The sequence below is a fragment of the Lytechinus variegatus genome, chromosome 19 (genome assembly GCF_018143015.1).
Source record: "Lytechinus variegatus isolate NC3 chromosome 19, Lvar_3.0, whole genome shotgun sequence".
NCBI classification, from domain to species: Eukaryota; Metazoa; Echinodermata; class Echinoidea; order Temnopleuroida; family Toxopneustidae; genus Lytechinus; species Lytechinus variegatus.
In genome coordinates this window covers 21,203,023-21,227,768 of record NC_054758.1, presented here as the reverse complement: position 1 = coordinate 21,227,768, position 24,746 = coordinate 21,203,023, and the positions used below count along the sequence as shown (strand labels likewise).

Genomic DNA, 24,746 nt, shown 5'->3' with positions numbered 1-24,746 from the left:
TTCCCTTTAAAAAGAGGCATAAAATGAAGATCTCAGTATGTTCTGTAAACCTATTACTGTTAACCAGGATAGAACTGGGTGTTAGGAGAGGCAGCTGTGATATGAACCAATCCTATAAATATTCTTCCTCGAGGGAATTCCTCTTCTCAGGTGGAAATCCTGGAAGGATGTTGGGCAAGTTACCAGAAAGACAGCCAAATATAAACAGATCAATATGTTTGAGTCTCAGAAAACAGCCAGGGAGAATACGAACGCAATGAGTGCAAATGATCAATTAAATTTTTTATTCTAGAAATTTGTGAACGTCCTAGGTGAAGGTCCCAGGTGACGGTTTAAGTTCTTTATTAAAGTCTTAAACTGATACAATCCTATTGCCTATTTTCCTCCTTGTATATCTTTGCCCAGTTACATTAGAGAATCATTTAACCTAATCATCACAAATCGTCTCCAATCGTCTCTAATGAACAATAGGAAAAGCACAGATATTACAGAAATCTACATCAAACATGATGGCAGTGTGTGGCAACTCTGCCACTTCTAAATAACTTTAAACAGTTTGTGCTTTTTAAAAATTGCTTTGTTATCATATTTTATACGTTTCAGCAAAGAAAACAGAACAGTATTAATGTTGTAGAACAAACATGAAATATGCTTTTTATAAATCAGGAAACTGGGAACTATTCTGAACACCAGGTATGAAAACAACCTCAATCCTTGCTTTTTAGATGACTGAAAATCAAATTGCATTTGATTTTCTTCAGTTAAGAATAAACCTCCCTTCCTCCTAGAGTAACAATGTCACACACTGTAGACTACATAGTGTACTATAAGCGGGGTTGTGATTCATACTGTATAAAGGTTCATATTGAACACTGTGAAAACAATTCCACGCTGTGCACACCCCAACAATGTGAACGTTCACAGTGTGTCCACATACACAGTAAAAATGGGATTCCCACTGTTAAAATGCTCTAAATAAAAGATAGTTTCACACTGTGGACACTTCGACATTGTGACTGTTCAGTGTGTTCACATTGTAATCACAAAATGGATTATGTGAAAATTCGGTTTACACTGTTAAAATACTCAGATTACACACTGTGAAAAGATTTCCACACTAGAAACCTTGACATTGTGAATATTCACACTGACTCACATTAAACACTGTGAATAGGATTCCACATTGGAAACCTCGACAGTGTGAATAATCAGTGTGTCCACATAGTGATCTATGTGAAAATGTGAATCACACTGTTGAAATACTCAGATTAAACATTGTGAACAGAATTCCCCAATGGAAAACTTGACAGTGTGAATGTTCACTGTGTGATCACATAATGGACTAAGGAATATGGAATTCATTGTTTTAAATACTCAGATTAAACACTGTGAACAGAATTCCACACTGGAAACCTTGCCAGTGTGAATAATCAGTGTGTCCACATAGTGAACTATGTGAAAATGTGATTCACACTGTTATAATACTCAGATTAAACACTGTGAATAAAATTCAACACTAGAAACCTCCACAGTGTGAATATTCTGTGTGTCCACATAATGATCTATGTGAAAATGTGATTCACACTGTTAAAATACTCAAATGAAACATTGTGAATAGAATTCAACACTGGAAACCTTGACAGTGTGAATAATCAGTGTGTCCACATAGTGAACTATGTGAAAATGTGATTCACACTGTTAAAATACTCAGATGAAACATTGTGAATAGAATTATACACTGGAAACCTTGACAAAGGATATATGGAATTCACACTGTTAAAATGCTCAAATCTAATACTGTGGAATCAATCTCACACTGTGGACTCGTCGATGATGTGAGTATTTAGCGTGTCCACATATACGAAAATGTGATTCATGTTAAAAACAAATTTAACAATATGAAGGTGATTTCACATAATTCTCCACACTGTGACCACACAGAATTTGATCCCACTGTAGCACAACATTGTCAGACCCTGCATTTTTTTTTCACTCGGACTGGTTTACTGTGATATAGCCTTCATCATTCCCTTTAAGTAGTCCTGTTCAGTAGCATGCCTGATCTTTGTTTTTAACTGATACAAATGTTTGTATTCTAATTGATCACATGCGGCTTTTATCTACATGCCGACTTTGAATCCATATGTTCAATTTGCACATCATATCAAACACTATTTAAGAGATCTAGAGATATTCAAGACTAGTCCGGAGTCAATCCAAGTATACAGAATGAGACTGTGATAATTTGCCCATGGGATTGGGGTCTGGTGTTGGGTAATAAAATTTGTTATCAACAACAGATGTACATTTTCTATGAAAACCTTTCTCTCAACCAATCAAATGCAAGAATTTGGGGAGGTTTTAATAACTATACTACAACAGAGCCACGAGCTATGAAAGAACAAATCATTACTTAATGTACTCTAAATAAAAAAAATGACTTAAAGAAAGAAGACAATGCCCATGGCTTACACCATTGTTCTTTTTACCATTATGTAAAAAATGTTTTTTCCCTGTTGGAAATGAAACAAAAAAATAATAAATTATTAAATCTTGAATCTAGAATTATGTGTCAGAAAACAACACTGTACCACTACTTAATTCAAATACACTGTATACTGCCCCCCCCCTTTCCTCTAAATAATTTTACAAAAAATATTCTTGTTCTCTTCATTAAAATTTTTTTTGCAGTATTTTGGAAATAAAATAAATAAATAAATAGAGTATTGAATCTTGAATCTAGAATCTAGAATCTACTTTCCAAAACCAACATGATACCAGTACTAATTCAAATACATGCTGCCCCACCTCCTTCCTAGTCTGCAGGCACAGACCCTGATTAAAACTGTGGTCAGCAAGTGTGTCTCCACGCAAAGACTAGCACATGTATACAAAACTTACTGTTTCAATTCATTTCTGTATCTGAGCGAGAGGGCCTTTAGTACACATGACATGAGTAGGCTGCACATTCAGACCCCTAACTCGAGTGAAGGGTTTGCACAGCAGACTACCTCCTTCCCTCTAACAGATTTCTCAAATATATTGCAAATCTTATTTCTCTCTTCACTTTTAACTCCTGTTGAAAATGAAGTACAATGATAAATCATTTGATCTTGAATCTGTTTTCCAAAACCTACATAGTACAAAACTCACTTCAAATAGGCTGCCTCTTTCCCTCTAAATAATAGATCAATTATTATGGCACAGGTTCAGATGGGTTAGGGATCTCAATGAAATGAACCTAACTGACAAACATAGCCTAATGATAGATGTAAGGTGATATGCCTCATTAGTCCCACCTGCCTCCATAGATGTCGTGTTTTCATCACACCAATTCCAATGGGTGGGACTGTATTGTAATCCATTTTCACACTAAGGTGTACACATGACACATTTCCCAATACATAGGGGTGTATTCTCAACTTGTACCTTGCATGCATTCATCGATGCTAGTGTGTAGGGCTGTACCAATAAAATTTCACACTAAGCCCTTTTTTATTACCAGTAACCAGAACTCTAGACACTGTTTTAAAGTTCATTGCATCGCTCATCAAAACAGCCTGGGAGTCTTATTCTCACAATTGGGAGTAAAATCATATTGAAAGTTGCATTTAAAAATCACTTGAACTGAATGAAGAGAGAGCAAAATTGCGATTGCAAATGACAAGATATTTAATTAAACCTATCCTGTAACCTGCCATCTCCAGAAGATATGAAAACATTCTTTATAAAAAAAAATTCTTAACCATACTGCATTTGCATGCAAAAAGTTAATATTAAACCAGCGATAATAAAAATACAGCTGTTTGGTGGTCTACCTAACTAAGCACTTTCTATTATATCTTTTACCATTAAAACAGTGTTGTTTAACCCAATTCTGGAGTTTGAAGTGTGTTGTATGTAATCACTGCTTATAGACTTTTAAAAACACGATAAGAATACACATCAAACTTGTGCAGATCTATACTTTCACAACACCTGTGACCTGTAAATTCATCATTTTTTCTCTCTCTGCTAGACATTCTGATTGTAACGCATGCAGTATGTGGAATAATATTGGGATACTGTTTTTGTCTTTCAGGTCACTCATCTAATGAAATCATTAAAAAAGAAGTATATTTTAGGCCATAAGTGAATCCTATTCTCCAAGAGAATGAACAAGGCAAGTAAAACAGTGAAATATCTCACTGTTATCTCATATTCTTCGAAATGTCATGGGGGCTGATGGGACAATATTGAATTGGAAACAAGTTTTGCGTAATATTGTCTCGATATATACTGATGATGCAATAAAGACGATAGACTTGTCGTAAATCCATATATCTATAACTGAACCATTTCAATTTCACGGTCTTCATATCAATAGCAGAGCGAGGGAGAAATAGATATGACGGCAGGGTCTATCTCTACTGGGAAGTTTATTAACGTAGTTGCACCAAAAGGTTTTAACCCTTTACAACATGTACTGTAATGGATACTACATGCAATAAAAAGATGTAAAAATTGTTTTGTATAGAATGATACAATTCAGAAAGACTGCTTTTACTAAGTCCAAGTTCACTTACACAACTTACTTCATCATTTAAGTCATAACAATTATTTTTTGGAAGAAAATTATGCAATTATATTTCATAATTTTTTTTAATGATGTACAAGTAGTTTTTGCTTCAATTCATGCAGAATATTGTATTCTTGTGTAAGTTCTCTGTTATCTTACTATTTTCGTTTCTCCTACAATAAAAATGAATTTGCTACATATATACTTCGAATTTATATTCATATCATTAATAATAAATATGAATATGTAAACTATGCTTTAAATTCACATTCATTGTAATGCCATGGATTCTCAATATTAAAATTGAACTTTGCCTTCGCAAATTAAGACCATTTTCTTAACAAACAATCATGGTAACTGGTTTTAAATGACCCACACACAAAAAAAACTGTTACATGTAACACAGACATCAATTCAAAAATCAATCCATGTTTGTTTACAATTTTTCAAGAGCATGATCTTAGCCAAAATTTAAAACTTATCTCAGGAATCTAACCCTAAAATACTGTTGATGGAGGTAATTAAAGATGAAAGTCATGAACATCAAACATGAGGAAGAACAATCTACATGTACTTGTAGCAATCTTCCTAAACTAACCACATCATGGGAGCTACGAAAAATCTTTCTTTATTTGATTTGCTAACCATTCTGCTCAAAGGAGACACATTGTCTCAATTATCTCTGACCATGTCTCTAAATATGATTTAATCAGCCTTGTCCTGTGATGATGATTGGTAGAATTCAATAGTAAATCAAATTGTGTAACCTATTCAAAACCATTCACTCACCCCTTAGTATGATTTTATCTTTTTTTCTCTTTGAACCGATATTCTTCACTAGCGTACATATGGGGGCTGGGTTCAGTCATCGCCCCCCCAAAAAAAAAAAATAATAATAATTATAACAATAAATAGATTAATTAACAAATACAAAATAAACATTTTTTAAGTTCCAAAAATAACAAAGAAAAAGAAAACCAAAAGAAAGGGAAATAAGAGCAAAAAGTTTGAAATATCAAATATTTCATGCATACCATATCTATCACAAAATTATATTTTCACTTTGAATGGTAGAATTATTTGCTCATACACTGTACCATCTGTAACTTGATTATTTACAAATTTCAGGCAGGCTAAGTATACATATTTTGTCAGTAAACTGGCAAAAGTGTAAACAGATGTTTTGCACGAAGCTTTATGTAAATTTGTGGACTTGTAGCCCAGACTTAAGCCATGGTTTTAGCAAACTTGAGTTCTGAATACGGGTCATATACATGTAGTCTTTAGATCCAAGCAAGGTGTATGTTACAATCAGGTAAGACCTATATCACTTCTGGCGCCTCCCTACAAACTCTTGAACCATAGTTCCTTCTGATCCGATTCCTTGAGGATCGGGTTACACGGCCAGACGTATGTTTGAAATCTTAGCAGATGAGCTCATCGTTATAACGATGGGATCAACTAACAATTAAAGGTTAGGCCCAATGCCCATACCGCCCCCCCCCCCTTATATTACCTTGTTCTGTACATATACATGTAGATAGAAACCAGAGGGGTGTTTCATAAAGCTGTTCATAAGTTAAGAGTGACTTTAAGAACGACTGATAAACCTAAACCATCGCAAAGGAACATTTTGTTGGATATCATTTACCACGAGAAAGGATCACCAATCGTTCTTAAAGTCGCTTGCAACTTTAAGCTTTATGAAACGGCCCCTTGGGCCCTGTTGCATAAAAGTAATTATTATGGTAACTAGATTGTTCAACAGCCAATCAAAATCAAGGATATCATGAAAGATACCATACCATAATGGTAACTTTTCTGCAACGGGGCCGAGGGGTCAGGCAGGAACAAGTGGCTTTTGTTCACAATATGAAATGTTCTACTTCGCCATTTGCCACAATATCAATGAATAACGAAATAAGTATTGTGTTTGAGTTGGTCTGCACATTATTGGGCAGAAGCAAATTTGAATTAAAGAAGATTCAGCAGGTTTTGCTAATGTTGGTCACTTCTCAGGAAAAACAAAGTTTTAATGGTTGCTTTTTCAACTTTTAAATGCCATATTCATATTGAAATATGATTAATGGGCATTTGATACAAATGGATCCCATCGCCCGTATTCTGAACTCAGGTTTACATTAAACCCTAGTTTAAAGTTGTGATTTAACTATGGAAAGCCAACTAGACTACAAATCCATTACAGTAGACATTCAATATCAATATGAACTCATATGACATACAAAATTTTCACAATTGTCTGGGAAAATGATAACTGAAGTATTTTTCTCCATTATAAGAGGAAAAAGAAACAAAATAGAAAACATACAAAATATCCAATATAAACATAATTTTTGAAGTTTGGCTCCCTATAATTTCAGCACAGAGTTAGACCGACGTGGTCTAAGTTAAACCTGAATTCAGAGTGAGGGCCAATGGGTCTCAATGATCCATCTTCCCCTTTATCTCCTCATGTCAGAGCATGTAATGTACACAGCGGTATCATTGCCTATTACATGATGACGGTAACATGATAGGTGGCATTTCCTCATGTGTTAAACCCCACAGTGCCCCCTGTCTGTTATGGCATTCTAATGATTCAACACACACAGGTAGCAAGCTACTTGATTCAGATGGCAAAGAAAATTATGTGAGCTTCAGAATGGTGTACAATACACTTTGGGTATGATTGCACACACAAAAACACACACGACCAATACATATGTAACACACAGAAATTTTAAGCAAGAACTTACATTACACATAGGAAATTACAGTACACACACTACACACAATGGCCACATATAAGGTATACACATGAATTTAAAGCAAGAAATTATATTACTGTAAATACACATACACATTACCAATGAATTACACAGATGAATTACAAAAAAACACACATAGGAAATTGAAGTATACAAGAACATACAAAATCACAACACATATGATACACACACTATATTACACATAGCACATAGACTTTTGCATGTGGAATAAATAGGGGATTATACTGTATAAGGAAACTTCATATACACAACATTACTGTACAAGAAGAGACCACAAATAGAATTACACCAATCAGATCCTGCAGCTTAAGTATTTTCATTCCAAATAAATGGTGCTAACTTTATTTTGGATTGTTTTAATGAAAGTAAATACTACTTAACATAAGGGTAGGTAAGGCTTAACATGCAATATATATGTTGATTTCTTTTTCTTATACTGTGAGAGGTTCATATCTTCATAAGAAAGCAATCTTTACTTAATATCAGATGCAAAGACTAATTGTTGACAGGGTCCCCAGAGTTTAGCAAAGTATTAAACTATATATCATCTTCCCTACACTCAGGGGCTTGTCTTACAAAGAGTTGTGATTGATCCTATTAATCGCAACAATGGAAAGCCATCAAAGTCTTCATCTATGAAATACATGTTTGTTCAAACTATTTTCAAGAAATGATGAATATTCATACATTAACTGCTTTCTTGACAATTCAGAATGTTTTGTTTTCAAAGGACAGTGAGCAAATTTCCTTAAGAGAGAAAAATTCTGACATTGATGGATTTCCATACACTTGAGACTGATCAGATCAATCGCAACTCTTTGTAAGATGGGGCCCTGGACATGCATCTTGACCAATTAGTTTGCCTTGGTCTTGATAAAAAAGACCTAGATACAGCATGGGGCAGTGTGGGAAGGACACACAGGTGATAGATGATCAGGCCTCATGGCAGCCCGAATTGCCATGAAATTACCCAAACTGCATACCTTGGCTGACCCTCTTATTCAAGGGTTGTCACAAGATCGGCCACAAGCAACAATCAAGACTATTTCGAAAATCAATATTCTACATACAGCAGCATATGTTTATGGTAACTCCTGTAGGAACTCAGCAGGATAGCGTTTTGCTGGTAAACCCCAAGCTGGTATATAACCATATACTTAGGATTCATTTACATCTAGGTTTATCAGTCACAATGGCTGACCTTATAGACGACAAATATTACTCTCGGGCCTTTTTATCAAAAAAGAGGAGACTATGGCAGAGTAGGGATTCAAACTCACAACCTTGTGATTGTGAGTCCAATGCTCTATCCACTATACCATTCGACCACACTGACATTTGAATTTACTGCATAATTGCTCATTGGATAAAAGTGGCCCTTAAAATAAGAGAAAACGCCCCTAAAATTCAGGAATTGCCCCACTGTGAGGAAAAGGATATTCCCTAGAAGATATAAGTTCCTTCCCTGGCATGAGGTCTAATGACGCACCAATGGATACAGCTAGAAATCAAGAGACTAATGCATTGCCCAGTGCACAGTCCAGTGAATCATTAGATGTCATAACAAAGATACACTGACCTAGATAAAACAAAATGAAAATCTTTGCAATGTCAACTATAGCACTACCCCCACCTATACGCTTTCACGCTGGGCACTGCTGAAAGACATCCCAAGGTTGTACAGACTGCGGTGGGCAGTTGATGTCAATCCAGAAATGGTAATCTGTGCCCTGTAGTATTAAGCATAGTGAGGGATCGTGGGGGCTGATTTTACGACTGATCATACAGACCAATCAATGCCATCAATCGTTGAAATCAACCTCAGATCAATCACTACACTTCATATAACAGGGCCCTGCTGTTGGCTATTCACCTACCCACACTGGGGTTTTGTTTATTGAATTGAAAGATAAATGCTATGTTAGACCAGAGATGTTGATGCCTAACTAGTTTAAGCATCTGTCAGGTTTGACATGGACCGAGATGTGTTAATGCAGGCAATGGGGTAGTTGTTTACATTCAAATAATTTTCCTAACTGTGTAATTCTTATCCATTTTTGTGAATGGAATTTTGAGGATACACATCACATGATTTCATTCTCGGAACTTAAGCCAGCATGATTAAATAGAAATTGAAAATTTTAATCTAAAAGCATGCATCTGACAATTGATGCTATGTCAGGAAACAGGCAAGCAAAGCTCCAGATGACCATCAACAACTTATTGTGACATCAAGTAAGTATGTTTATATTTAATATTATGTTTGTGCTTTTCAGGAGATGTCTTTTTAGAACACCAATCACAGACACAACTTTAGCCTACAATTGGCGTTTACAATCAGCATTCAAATGAAGATGAAAAAAGGCGTTGCTAATTTTGAGGTCTTAAAATGCAGAGCAAAAGTTTGATTTGGGGATGAAAATATGAAGTATTTCAAGGGTATACAAAGAAGCAGCCTTAAATAGCCCCACCTCAATTGCTCAACTATTCATATCTGGCCAGGTTCATAACTGAGGCCATAATGTAACATTCGATGTAGTGTAGTCTTGAAGTACAGGCCCATTTGAAAGATGACACACTAAATCACTACTCAATATGTTTCTATTGCTAGAATTATGTTACCAAGTAACATGTACTTTTCCTCTAATTCCTCTAAAAATGATTAAGTTTCTCTTCATGAAATAATATATAGGCTAACTTATCCTCTGTATCTTATCCTCTGTAACTCTGTGTTAAAATTATGGGAAGCCAAAAGTGTCAACCTTTTTATTAAGTTGTATGTTTCTTATGTTTACTGTGCTGTTTCCTGATTCATTGATGGTGAAGACAATCGTCTATTTATACTACTTATATTTAGACAATTATGAATGATTTGAGAGCCGAATGAGCTGAAATATGATATCTCTACTGTTAGTGATTTATGTAACAATTGGCTATCCATACTTAAAACACAACTTTAAACCTGAGTTTAAATCAAACCTGAATTCAGAATACAAAAATTGTGGTCAGTTCCCTCCCCTTTAACAGATCCATGAACAAACCACATGCCCTACCATTATGAGATTAGGACCATCAATTTGTCTGCCAGGTCTTTATCCAATCAAGGATAGATTCCAGCTCTTAGGAGACAGGATAATACCATTTCTCCCCCCCCCCATCTGCATCTCCTCCCCCCCCCTCTTTCCCTCTTTCTATCTCCTTCCCCTCCTTCTTCTTCTTCTGGTATGCACCCCTATGGAACGGGCATGCGTGCATGATGCAGCTAGCGCGGCCTCCGCCGGGTGCGCTCGCGCAGAGACGCTCGGAGGCCGCTTTTCACCAAAATTGCAGCAGATCAATGCGACCTGAACGGCGTAACGAAAGATATGCGAAGCTTTGGAGCGGATTTCTTTCTTCTTTTTTCTCGATAAGAACAAAATGCTATGCCTTGGAGCGGCTTCCTTCTCTCTCCTCCAACTTTCTCCCTCACTCCTCCCTCTTTCCCCCTTGCCCCCCCCCCCCCGATCTATTGCTCACCGCTCCCACCCCCATACAGCATACCATCATGGCATAGCAGCCAGTCATATCCCATCACTCAGTAGAGATTACACAGTATGTGGATAAAATGTAGAATCATTTTGACCAGTGCGATTAAAGGGGACATAGCAGTAATATCAACGAAGAGTCCTTGGTGGGGCTGCAAGAATACTCACATTAATAGTTCTTTAATCGCAATGCATCATGGGATTATTAAACAGTCAGGGAGGGGGAAGGGATATGTGGGTTAGACCCTGGTCACGCAGTTATGTATTTCTATCAGAAACTATCTCATGCTTTGCAGGATTTTTTTCTTAATTTTTTTTAAATTGAAAGTAAAGTAGGTACAAACATAGTCCTACTTATAAAATACTGGATTGAAATAGCATGCCTAAACCTGATTACAGCCCAAAACTTGCCATAGGGTCGTAGGGGGATTCAATGAAAACAGACAGGGCGAGAATTATTGGCTGGTACAAGGTTTACATAATGTCTCTTTATGTTACCAACTCATGACTGAACACACATTTAAACTATACAGTGCGTCCCAGAAAAAACGAAACCGAGATTTAGCAATGATTTATCATAACTTAATCATAAATAAAATAGACAAATGACCTATGAATGTAAAGCTTAGAATCTCCTCTTTCATGTGGTATTACTTAGATTATTCCTCATTCACGCATGAGTGAGTAAAAACAATTCGAAGAGAGGATGCCAAAAACTCACTTGGCGGGGGGTATCTGAATTTCAAAAAGAAAATCACATGACTAAAAACTTCAATATCTGCTCTTTTCTTTCATACCTCAATCACAGAAAATGGTCGAGAATTAAAAAAGTTATGATCCCTCAAAATAATGCTTGTATTTCCCTAATTTCATTAAATAAACTTGTTTTCACCGGTTTCCCACAGAAGCTATCGCACGGTAACAAAAGACTTCATGCATGGCTAATCGTTAACAAACGGAGTGTCGAGTGAGTTTAAACGCTAGCCTGTAAAACCTCTTCATTTTCTGAAATCATTGAAATTCAAGCCTTATTTCAAATAACCAGAACTTTGTTATTTCTTGACCATTTTCTGTAATTGAGGTATCAAATTAAAGAGCAGATATTGAACTTTTCAAAAATGTGGTTTTCTTTTTAAAACACAGATACGGCCCGCCAAGTGACTTTTTGGTATCCCTTTTCAAATTGTTTTTGCTCACTCATGCGTGAATGAAAAATAATCTAAATAATACCAGATGAAAGAGGAGATTCTAAGCTTTACATTGATAGGTCATTTGTCTATTTTATTTATGATTAAGTCATGATAAATCATCACTAAATCTCGGTTTCGTTTTTTCTGGGACGCACTGTATACAGAGGATGTTAGATACAAAGTATCACATTGAGCCCTATATACCTGTATTCATACCTAGCTGGTAGGATCAGGAAGGCTTTTACCCTAATGCTGGGTCATTTTCAGTACATATGCCCCCCATATAATTTTTGCTGTTTTTGTGATCAGTTTTAAAATATATCTTTAGACTTATAAAGTATGTTAAATTTGAAAATTTACGGTACATTACAATGTACTAGTGACATACTTCCTTTTCATTTCTATCATCTTCAAAAGTATCAACTGAAGATATAGAGTAACTGGATTTTCGATGATTATCATTATGCATTCTAAAGTTAGTGTTTTACCTCAAACAGTAAAGACTCAATTTATCAGTGAGTTTGGCAATCGAACCATTCATAACTGTCTGAAATGATTTCAGATAGTTTTAATAACCCTTGAAGCACAATTAAGGAACATTTAAATATAAGAAATGTACATTGTAAACAAAGTTTACAACATTTTCAGCTTACCTCATGCATGTAAGTATAAAGTTAGACTTTGACCAATTGTAATTAACTGTGACTTCAGAATATTGATCAAAATATCTAATTCATAAATATCACCAATTCTTCTCCTGAACAGCCCCTTTACAAAATGAAAGAATGTGTAAAATGAAAATACAATGACCTCCTCCTCCAGTGCTCCAGAAGTTCTAGCATTCTCACCTCATCAAATATTCAATAAATTGAATACAAGAATGTGCCGTATTTGCATTTAAAGGCTGGGTCCACTCCACCAATACATTGATGTGAAGACAATTTCATCAAACTTGGATGTGAAGTAAGAAAGATATGACATTGTAAGGTTTGGATTGTATGTTTTATGCAAAAGAGGGAACCAATTATGTCATCCTTTCGTATCTTTAAAATCATTATAATTATTTCATGATTGTGAATTATGATTTCTTTTACAAATATAAGCCAAACATGCTCTTGATTCCTTCTTGAACATGAAAATAAAAATTGTAATTCAATCAAAAGCTCCCCTATTTGTCAAATCTAAAAAAAAATGAAATAACTCATATTTACGTAAAAAGAACTAGTGAATGTATGACATTGCAGGCTTGCTTATTTGCATATAATACCAACCAGGATGTGGATGACTGTTTAATGAAAATCAGCAAAACTTTACAATGTTCTGCTTTTGATGAAATTTTCAGTGATATATATGCTAGTTTGATTTTCCCTATTCATTCAAATCAACTTTATTTGCAATATCGTGATGGTCACTTTATTCACTTGCCTTATAGCGTTAAATCAAACATTATTCTGCAAACATGTCACGTATGTCATTCATGCACACAGCATGAGAGATAACCCAATGGCCTTGTGTTATTGGTATCCAATGGTTATCAGTTAGGAACATAACATTTATCAACATGAGATGTTTGCAGAGACACCGAAGCTACTGATGTCACAATTAAAGGGAGATTCCATCAGATTGGGGTACACCGTGTACACAAGAAGCTTAGTGTTTAGCACTGGAGTTATAAATGCACCATTGCTGTTACAACTACATCACTGGTGTTACAATTACATCACTGGTTTTCCAACTGCACCACTGGTGTTACAATTACATCACTGGTGTTACAACTGCACCACTGGTGTTACAATTACATCACTGGTTTTACAACTGCACCACTGGTGTTACAATTACATCACTGGTTTTCCAACTGCACCACTGGTGTTACAATTACATCACTGGTTTTACAACTGCACCACTGGTGTTACAATCACATCACTGGTTTTACAACTGCACCACTGGTGTTACAATTACATCACTGGTTTTACAACTGCACCACTGGTGTTACAATCACATCACTGGTTTTACAACTGCACCACTGGTGTTACAATCACATCACTGGTTTTCCAACTGCACCACTGGTGTTACAATTACATCACTGGTTTTACAACTGCACCACTGGTGTTACAATCACATCACTGGTTTTACAACTGCACCACTGGTGTTGACAGAGGACATTATCACTCATTTTACACTGCTATTAATGCTATGGTTGTAGTTCAACATTAACTTTTGCTATGCACAGTAGCTTTATATTCAATTGAAAAATTTTGTTCACTCACTTCACTCCTTTAAAAGGGGCTACAAGTATATTTTAAAAGTGTTACCAACCCACAATGTTTACCCCCTCATTTTTTTTCATGCATCCAAGAAAAAAAAGTTTAAATGAAGAGAACAAAAAGTCTACTGATGAGTGAAAATGATATCAATTATTATCGACTGGGGTCTGGAAAATAGTTAAATTTGACCGTTTCATCCACTTATCATCAACTACAGTAAACCAGTAGTTTGTCTTGTATATTACAACACATTGTTGTTTTTTTAACCATATTATTTTGGTGGTATGTCTGAATTCCAAAGTGAATTTTCAACACCTGATATAAAATATGATTTTGATAAACATCCCTGAAAACAGGTTTTTGGGGTACACATAGGATACCAGAACAAGTAATACATATTAAAAAGAAGAAACTAATTTCATCCAATTATATAGACCCAGGAGCCGTTTCATAAAGCTTTTTGTAAGTGAAAAAAGCGACTTTCAGAATGACTGGTTAACCTTTCTTACACGCTAAGTAATCACAAATGAACATTTAGTGGTGAATATCATTTACCACAAGAAAGGATCACTAGTCATTCTTAAGTCAGTCTTAAAGTGATTGGTTAACGTTGGTTTGACTTTTAAAAAATCTGAGCTAGAAGGTCACACTTGTCACCTGTGTCTAGGATATGTTACAAAAATGAAGCCCAAAAAGAAATTGCATTCAAAAATATTTATTTAGTGCTTCAAAAATTGAAATATAAAGTGACCAGAAACACCATCTTAATTTCATCCCATACACTTATGTGTACTATTTAGGCATCTACAAGACGCCTATTTACAAAATCGGGGTTTGCCTTGTAGTTTTAGCTTTTCATTCTCAATAATGGTTGTTTTCAGGGTTTATTTGTTCTAATACATGCACTGGTACACATGTTTCATCTTGGTTTGAGAATTTTTTAAATCGGCTGCTCACAAAGTTAAACAATACCTTTAACTTATGAACAGCTTTATGAACACCCATCAGGCCTGCAGTCCATCTTCCAGATGATTTGAAAAAGAAACTTTTAATCTCTCAACAAGTTTTACGATGGTCTTTTATCATCGTTCCCTGCCGTTTTGACACGACTTCCCAAATTAGCACGCCCCCGAAGCCAATCTAATTTAGTCCAGGCATTTAACTGTCAACTATTTGAACTTTCCATCCTTTCTATCTAGTCTGACAGCTCATGACCCATTGCTTCCAAGACAGATGCGCTTTGGCAATGAAAACATATGATGCTATTCATTACTTCCTTCTAAAGCCAACTTGGTGCCTTTAAAGGTCCAGCCACCCCCAGAAAAATATTTGAATCAATCGAGAAAAATCAAACAAGCATAATGCTGAAAATTTCATCAAAATCGGATGTAAATGAGAGAATCAATGATGTCACCCACTCACTATTTCTTTTGTTTTTATTGTTTGAATTATACAATATTTAATTTTTGCAGATTTGACAATAAGGACCAATTCAACTGAACCATAGAATATTAAACAATGGTAATACCACAAGTTAAGGGTAAAATAAAACTTTGTTTCACAGGACAATATGGAGAAAATTAAAATAATTTACAATCTGTATAATAAAATACAAAAAAAAAATACTGAGTGAGTGATGTCATCAGTTCCCTAATTTGCACACCGACCAGGATGTAGGATGTGCATGTGTTTTGTGAAATTAAGGGAAAATTTAAAATGCCATAACTTTCTGATTTTACATGCAATGTTGATGAAATTTTCAGCGTTATTCTTGTATTTTTCTCTATTTATTCACATCAACATTTTTTCTGGGGTGGACTTGACCTTTAAGTTGCCATATGGTCATTGGGTACTACTCAGACAATCTAAAAGATGAGCATAGTCATTTTGTTCTACTACCAATTTTTATCTAATAGTTATTTGTTACATATGATACCACACCTTGTGCCATTCTCATTTAGTTTAATGCTCAGTTGGTATAATTTCCACTTTGTTAACCCATGATCTGTTTTGAGGAATTACATGTACTTCCTGCCAGTACCCATTTACCTCACCTGGGTTGAGTGCAGCACAATGTGGGTACATTCCCTGCTGAAGGAAAACAGGCTATGGCTTGCAATCAAATTCAGCCATGTCATTCAGATTGAAAGACGAGTCTTAACCACTAGACCACTACACCCCCACAATGACCATTTTTATCTGTCAATCTGGTCTTACCACACTGTATTTTATAAATGAAGTGTATGCAGGGCTCCCGTTGCATTAAAAATAACATTAATAGAAACTTTGTCATTCCATGGTATCTTTCATGAAATCCTTGATTTTGATTGGCTGTTGGGTCATGTTACCATGGTAGTTACCACTGGAAGGCAGAGTTACCATAGTAACTTTTGAGTGACAGGGCCCAGGGCCCAATCTTACAAAGAGTTACGATTGATCCAATCAATCGTAACTCTAAAGAAATCCACCAGTGTCATAAATTGTTTTTACAGGAAATTTGCAAAATATCCTTTTTATACAAAGGAGAACACACCAAACTGTAAAGAAATCAATGAATTTATGGATATACATTCATAACTAGATTTTTTTTTGAACAAACATGCATTTTATATGTTTGGCTTTCCATAGTTGCGATTGATCGGATCAATCACAACTTTTTGTAAGATGGGCCTCAGGTGTATGAACCTAGATAATTTTGTTGACTTGATCAACGCCGTCACCAACACACTGGCTATTCTGACCAATCCATTTAATAATGATAATAATAATAGGCATTTATATAGCACCATCTATCTAGAAATATTCTATTCCGAGGTGCGTTGTTATTATCATTATTCATTATTACCCCGGCTTTAGCTCGAACTGCCTTTCAGTGCTCAGTGCATTCAAGGAATTAATCCTGCCAGGTACCCATTTACCTCACCAGGGTCGAGTGTAGCACAATGTGGATACATTTCTTGTTGAAGGAAATTAAGCCATGGCTGGGATACGAACCCATGACCCTCTGTTTCAAAGTCAGAAGACTAATCCACTGGGCCACAACGCTCTACCATTTTATGACTGTACATGTATTCCTCTGCATTGATAATTTGAGAATGGATTAAAAAGAGTTTAGAATTGTAGACTAAAGAGAGTCTGAATTGAAGTATCTCAGGAATCTCAGAGTGTCATTTTACAATCCTATAGACTCATCATCCTCCTATGGCTCTTTATACTATTGCTACCATTTAGAATACATAGGTTGCATGCATGGATGAAAATCTCCCATACATATTAATACAGGATTATATTCCCTTGGTTCATAAGCAGTTGGTGTACATGTACTTCTTAAATACACGTGGACTAAACCCATTTCTTTCTTTCTTTTCAAATTAGTCAAACTGACTTTTGTTTAATAAACACTGCAATTGATCTAAGATCTACTAATTTACATTTTATCTAATGCTCTTATTTCTAGATAAAATTTTGATTCACACACAATTGATTTAAATCCATGTAGAGCCAGCAAAATATATGATTTCCTGGTTAATTTTCACAACTTTCTAGCAAAATCTTCGATGTTGGATGAGCTTTATCATTGCATTGAAATTGAATGAGGATTTCCAGGGCACTATTGAGCATTTCAAGGGCTAAATTCCCCCAACCCACAGAGTAGATAGTAGATAGAGTTTACATGCAAGGTGTGGTTGGACCAGTTGTGGATATTATATGAAACATGAATAGTCTATTTGGAATTTGACTAAATGGTGAAAGGGCTGGGTGAGAATTAGCCAGCCTAAATGGTTTTAGTAGTAAATAGGTGCGTCGTGGTCTAGTGGTTCTGACTCTCGACTTTCAAGCAGAGGGTCGTGGGTTTGAATCCTAGCCATGGCGTGATTTTTTCTTTAAGCGAGAAATTTATCCATACTGTGCTGCACTCGACCCAGGTGAGGTAAATGGGTACCGGAAGGAAGTAATTGCCCCCAAAACTGTGCGCACCAGAATTGGTACTTGGTAGACTAGCTTAGCGGGGGTAATATAGGAGCGCCTTGAGCACTTGGCAAGGTGGATACATATGCTATACAAATCTTAATCATTTCTTATTTATTATATTATTTATTTAGTAGATTTTCTTTTTATTTATTTAGTAGATGACAAGTAGGATTAGGCCATGTGGGATGAGACCAAATGGAAAGTAGATGAAACAGGAATAACCCAACAGGAATTATACCTCGGTCAAATTTGTTCTACGGCGGCCGTACGGCGAGTTCAAAACAGCCGTTTTAACATCTTTTTTGTAATAGCTAATATATGTGATCTGAATAAAAATGGATAAAACGACTGTTTTCGACTCACCGTACTGCTGCCGTAGAGCAAATGTGACCGAGGTATAGACTAAATGGTGAAATGACTCTATGGCAACTTATAGCCTAAATGGTTAGTAGTGAACTGGTTGTAGGGTTAGACCGTGTGTGATGATACCAAGAGGAAAATAGATGTATTTGGGGTGGACAAATCGGCAATTTAACCATTTACACTGCTGATTCAAGACATGAAATAATGAAAGCATTGCTCTTTATCCAATTGTCATAATCATTCTACCCCATCCACCAACTCCCCCCCCCCTCAACCAAGGATAGGATTGATTACAGAAATATCTCTGAGATTGAACTTTATTCATTCAGTTCATTACAATTTCAGTGCTCATGCCATTTCAATTGTCTGCAAAAGATTGAACTCCAAATTCAGTTTTTGGAAAACTGTTGTTAAAGGTCAAGTCCATCCCAGAAAAATGTGGATTTGAATAGAAAGAGAAAAATCAAACTAGCATAACGCCAAAAACTTCATTGAAATCGGATGTAAAATAAGAAAGTTATGACATTTTAAAGTTTTGCTTATTTTTAACAAAACAATTATATGCACAACTCAGTGACATGCAAATGAGACAGTTGATGATGTCCCTCATTATTTCTTTTGCTTTTATTGTGATTTTGATGAAATTTTCAGTGTTATGCTTGTTGGATTTTTCTGTTTTTATTCAAATCCTTGAGATATGAATCTAGATCAAGAATTTGACCTGTTACTCTTCACAGCCAAACAGACTTTCTTTCAAATTAATGACATTTACAGCACATTTCTCCCAGACCTGACTACATCACAAGAGTCTAATTTGCAAGACTACGTACCAAGATTCTATCAGCTCCCATTAAAAACTTGTTTAAATCTTCATCCCCATCTTCAAAGCTTAAAGCCTTTGACCAGATGGCAAAGCGTGATTTAGGAGTGAAGGGTTCGAGGGTCACTATCTCTGCTATCTTCATTGGATGTTAAACTACTACAATATAATCTGTTATCTGCTCACGGGATAGCGTATTTCCCTTCCCAATAGCCTACAGTGCAGGTGAATGAAATATTCATAACTTTGCTTGTTCTCTGGGCTGTTAAAGCTATGAAAATTTGTAGGATAGCTTAGAAAAAGCTAGATCTCAGAGTAATGAATTAAGTTGGAGTCTTCTTTTGCCTAGAAAGGGTTTTCTCTGCAGATATAGAAGACTGCTTTCAGACAATATGAGGCATAGTTTCAAAGTTGATAGATATTGAGATGCCGGTACAAGGTTTAAACAGCCAAACAACACTAAATCCTCTTTGGATGTTTTTTTAAAGATCATCTCTCTGGCTCTGCCTTCCCCTAACCTTACCTCTCTCTTGTATTCTCTCTTGGCCTCTTTTCTTCCTTGCCAACTCGTACTTTACTCCACCCCCCCCCTCTCTCTTGGATTTCTCTCTATCCTGTCTCACCTTCCACCTTTCTTTCTCTGTTTATATCTTTCTCACTCAATTTAAGTTTTTTTCTTCATGCAGACTGCCAATGTGAAAGATGGTCTTCACTTCTTCTATAAAAAATACTGGTTGAAGTATACTCTTTTCTCTTTTCCTAAAATTTTTGTCTTCTTCAAAGAGTGCATAGGGCAGGGGCCACCAAATGGTGGGGGAGGGGCTGGTGGGCTTCAGCCTCCCCCCCCACTTCCACTTCTTTTCCAAAGCCGTGTACAAAAATGTAAAAAATTACCATCTGATTGGGATTTTTTTTGCATGGTCAACCCCACCCACTTTCAAAATCGTTCTGTGGCCCCTGAAGGGATGCATTTTGCAGTGGTATGTGCTACAAAATTGTGTTGGTATTAATATTATTAGCACATACTTTTCAAAGATACCAAATTCAAGTATGATTTGAAGAATTATTGAAAATCAGGCCTATATAGACTTACCGCATGATCGTTTCCATTATGACTAGCACCATTGGCTTCCTGTCCACCTTCCTGTCCGCCGTCACCTCCTTCATCATCCTACAAGAAAAAAATAAATCTTAAACATTAAATATTGTTCAGAGTGAGCAGGAATTTCACAAAATAATAGGTCCACAGTTCCCAATTTCTTTATCCTGTGGCAAAATGATTATGATATTGAAAATAAATCTTATTCATACCTTAAAGAAAATTCACAAACAAAACAAAGTGTCCACATTTTACACCTTCTTTTCCCTATGGAAAATCATAATTAGATAAATATTGGGAATGTAACAGACAAGAGAAGTCTGTCTGACATTTCTACCTTTTTTACATAGCAAAATCAAAATATTGAAAATAGGTCTTAATGACACTGATTAGGAAATATCTTGAATTTAAAATAAGGCCCACATTACAGACCTTCTTATCCTGTGGAAAAAAATAATTAATACTGAACATGTTATACTACCTATAGACTGTAAGAAAATTAGCTTTTTATAATCCTCATCAACATCATCATCATCCTTATCATCATCATGATTATCATCACCACCACATCATCACCACCACCACACCACCACCATCAGTCCATCATCATCATCATTAACAATCATCTTGCTTTCAGTTCACATGACATTCCTTTCAGTCAGGAATTCAGTTCTATGTGCATCACTATACTATGGTAAAGTACAAGCAGAGCACTGATTCCTCAACATTGGTTTCCTCTAAAACTAGTAAACAATTTGTGTACCCTGACTTGTTTTCACAATTTCCTCCTACATTCCTAAGGCACCGAGGTTCATGACCCAATTTACATATAATAAATGAGCATGACCAGGAATGCTGAAGAATGTGAGAAGGTATCCATAGAGGTAAACCAGGAAGCAGATGGGGGTAACACACAAAGTTGGGGGTATAAGGTAATGACCTCCTAAAGTCTAAGCGCATAGGAAGGAAGTCAAATCTGAGAATGAAGTTCTTGTGAAAGAAAGTCAAAATACCAAATGGGTTAATTTTACCAAATTCTGTTTAATGTGTCTTAACCCATTAACCTAAAATATACATAAAGTCCAGGGGCCTAATTACATGTACATACAGTTTATCAAGGAATTTCAAAGAAGATGAAATTCACTTGCATGGCCTGTAACTATCAAACTAAAAGAGATTGTTAATATGCATACATTAGACCATGCAAAACTAAGTCTAAATTATTATTTTTTCAATGGTAAATAGGATAGGCCTATATGGCAAATTAGACCAAATATGATTTTAGAATTTGAAATAAAAAGAGATTAGATCAAATGGAATTATATCATTAAAGACCAAATGGGCATTAGACAAAGTTGGATTAGACCAGATGGTAATTCTGATCTGATAATGGTCAAAGAGATTTTGCAAATAGCCAAATTAGTTAGTCTGCAAGCGCAGACTCAAATTTGACAATCTAAAATACAATTCCATGTCTAGGTTGGAGACTATAGCATTAAATCCTAGAAGCAGCGACCCTATGAGTGAAACTAGCCTTGTACTTCAGACTCTGCATGATGCATTATGCGAAGCCAAAAGTCTGTGCATGCAGACTACATACTCAGCCTTTCTGGCTTTGCCTGCTGAGTCCAATGCCAATGTCGATGTTGTTCATGCATATTCCTATCCATAAAGGTTGTTGACCTGTGAATAATATCACGCAATTTCAGAGAATTTATGGTTAAACTAGAAGCCTCCTGTGGCATCCCTCTTGCTGAGATGGGGTAGACCAGTCTCCTCAAAAAAAAAAATTGAAAACAACAAAGGGTGTGTTTACATCCTCAATGTATCTAGGCTCATTATTACACATTCGGAAAGGCATAAAATTGCAAAATACTGTTGGCTATCTTTATACTTTATGGAGAAAAATATCTATTTCATTTCAGAGTTGTCTTACATTTGACCTTACTTTGTAATTTTGTTATAGGAAATTTATAATTGAATAAACCCGTCCCAGTATTCAATCAATCAAACAAAATGATTTCTTTTGAAACATGATAAGTTAAGATGTGGCTTTTAGGAAAACATAACATATCATTATAAATTACTGTTTATGACTCATGAGAAAACACAAAAAAATTGTAATATCTCATATCAAGATTCCATGGAAAATACCAATGGATGACAAAGAAAACTATAAATTGGGCCCAAATATACCATTGAACTGCCTTTTGTGGAGCGTCGTGGCTTAGTGGATTAGTCTACAGTCTTTGGAACAGAGGGTCGTGGGTTCAAATCCCAGCCATGGCGTAGTTTCCTTCAGCAAGGAATTCATCCACAGTGTGCTGCACTCAACCAAGGTGAGGTAAATGGTACGGGCAGCAGGTAATTCCTAAAAGATGTGTGCACCTGAACAGGTAGCCCAGCTAAAGCCGGGGTAATGATAATAGCAGGGCCCGCTGGGAGAACAGTTTTTGGAACTGAATTGGCTACCCTGGGTAAATATACCATTATTTTTATCATATTATCATCATTTAGAATAATTAGAAACATTCAGATAGGCAAGCACTCATGTAGATGTAAACACATCCTACGCTACTTCAAGTAGGGCTTCCTTCGTGGCAAAATCCCTATTCAACGAGCACATTGGTCGCCTAATCCCAAACATATGCTGGGAAATGGTTGGAAATTAGGCTTAATAATCTTAATGTCTTAATGACATTCATGTGCCTGCACCTCACAATTACTTAGAAAAATAGCAACATGATTCCCACATAAAACTGCATTACTATTCTCAGTTTGAATTTGTTATGTTCTTATATTTCCATCGTCTAATGATACAAGTAGCTAGACAGCATTGGTGTTCATTTTGGCCTAGGATTAAATATTTTTATATATATATATTTTGGATGTAAGATGAGAAACAAAAGACTATGATACAAATTATCAAGGACCTCGATCTTTAAAGGAAAACTTCAACCTGACAATAACAGCAGAAAAGTTGAAGAATATAGTGCAGTTCTGTTGAAAATTCTTTTGAGCATAACAGACTCATGATTTTTTTTTTTTTTTTGGTTTTGTGACACCAAAGAAAAGCAACTCTTCTATATACAGTGCGTCCCAGAAAAAACGAAACCGAGATTTAGCGATCATTTATCATTACTTAATCATACTTAAAATAGACAAATGACCTACCAATTTAAAGCTTAGAATCTTCTCTTTCATCTGATATTACTTAGATTATTTTTCATTCATGCATGAGTGAGCAAATACAATTTGAAGAAAGGATATCGAAAATTCATTTTTCGGGGGTATCTGGGTTTCAAAAAGAAAACCACATTTTCGAAAAGTTCAATATCTCCCTCTTTAATTTGATACCTAAATTACAGAAAATGGTCATAAAATAACAAAGTTCTGGTCATTTGAAATAAGGCTTGAATTTCAATAATTTCATAAAATGAAGAGGTTCTCCAGGCTGGCTTTCAAACTCACTCGACACTCTGTTTTGTTGACGATCAGCCATGCATTATATCTTTTGTTCACCATGCGAAAGCTTCTGTGGGAAACCGGTGAAAACACGTTTATCTCGTGAAATTATGGAAATACGAGCCTTATTTCAAATGACCAGAACTTTTTTATTTCTTGACTATTTTCTGTAATTTAGGTACCAAATTAAAGAGCGGATATTGAACTTTTCAGAAATGTGATTTTCTTTTTGAAACCCCAGATACCCCCCGCCAAATGAGTTTTTGGTATCCTTTCTTCAAATTGTTTTTGCTCACTCATGCGTGAATAAGAAATAACCTAAGTAATATCAGATGAAAGAGGAGATTCTAAGCTTTAAATTGGTAGGTCATTTGTCTATTCTATTTATGATTAAGTTATGATTAATGATCGCTAAATCTCGGTTTCGTTTATTCTGGGACGCACTGTATATATACTGTGTCATAAATATAACAAATTTTTTTAAATGCGTTTTTCTCTCAAAAATTGAATGTGATTTTACGTGAGCATTGGTTATAAAGAGACACATCATTTCATACCTTCTTATGACAAAACAAATTAAATAGTTTAGAAGTTAATACCTCTCTCATTCTTTGATGGATATCACAATTTCAGCAATATTCCTCGCTATTTTCCCTGCTTTTTCTTATAAAACCAACTTTATATTTTCTTGGTGAACTTGCC

The 24,746-nt window shown here is 35.6% G+C and overlaps 1 protein-coding gene across 2 annotated transcripts in view; it reads right to left on the bottom strand.

The window, feature by feature from the left end:
• LOC121406043 (oleosin GRP-17-like) overlaps positions 1 to 24,746 on the bottom strand; it is a 64,653-nt gene that overhangs the window by 21,347 nt on the left and 18,560 nt on the right. For both annotated transcript variants that reach the window (XM_041597051.1, XM_041597050.1), the window contains exon 2: positions 20,574 to 20,651. In XM_041597051.1, coding sequence (XP_041452985.1) covers positions 20,574 to 20,651 — 78 coding nt within the window. The remainder of the gene's footprint in view (positions 1 to 20,573; positions 20,652 to 24,746) is intronic.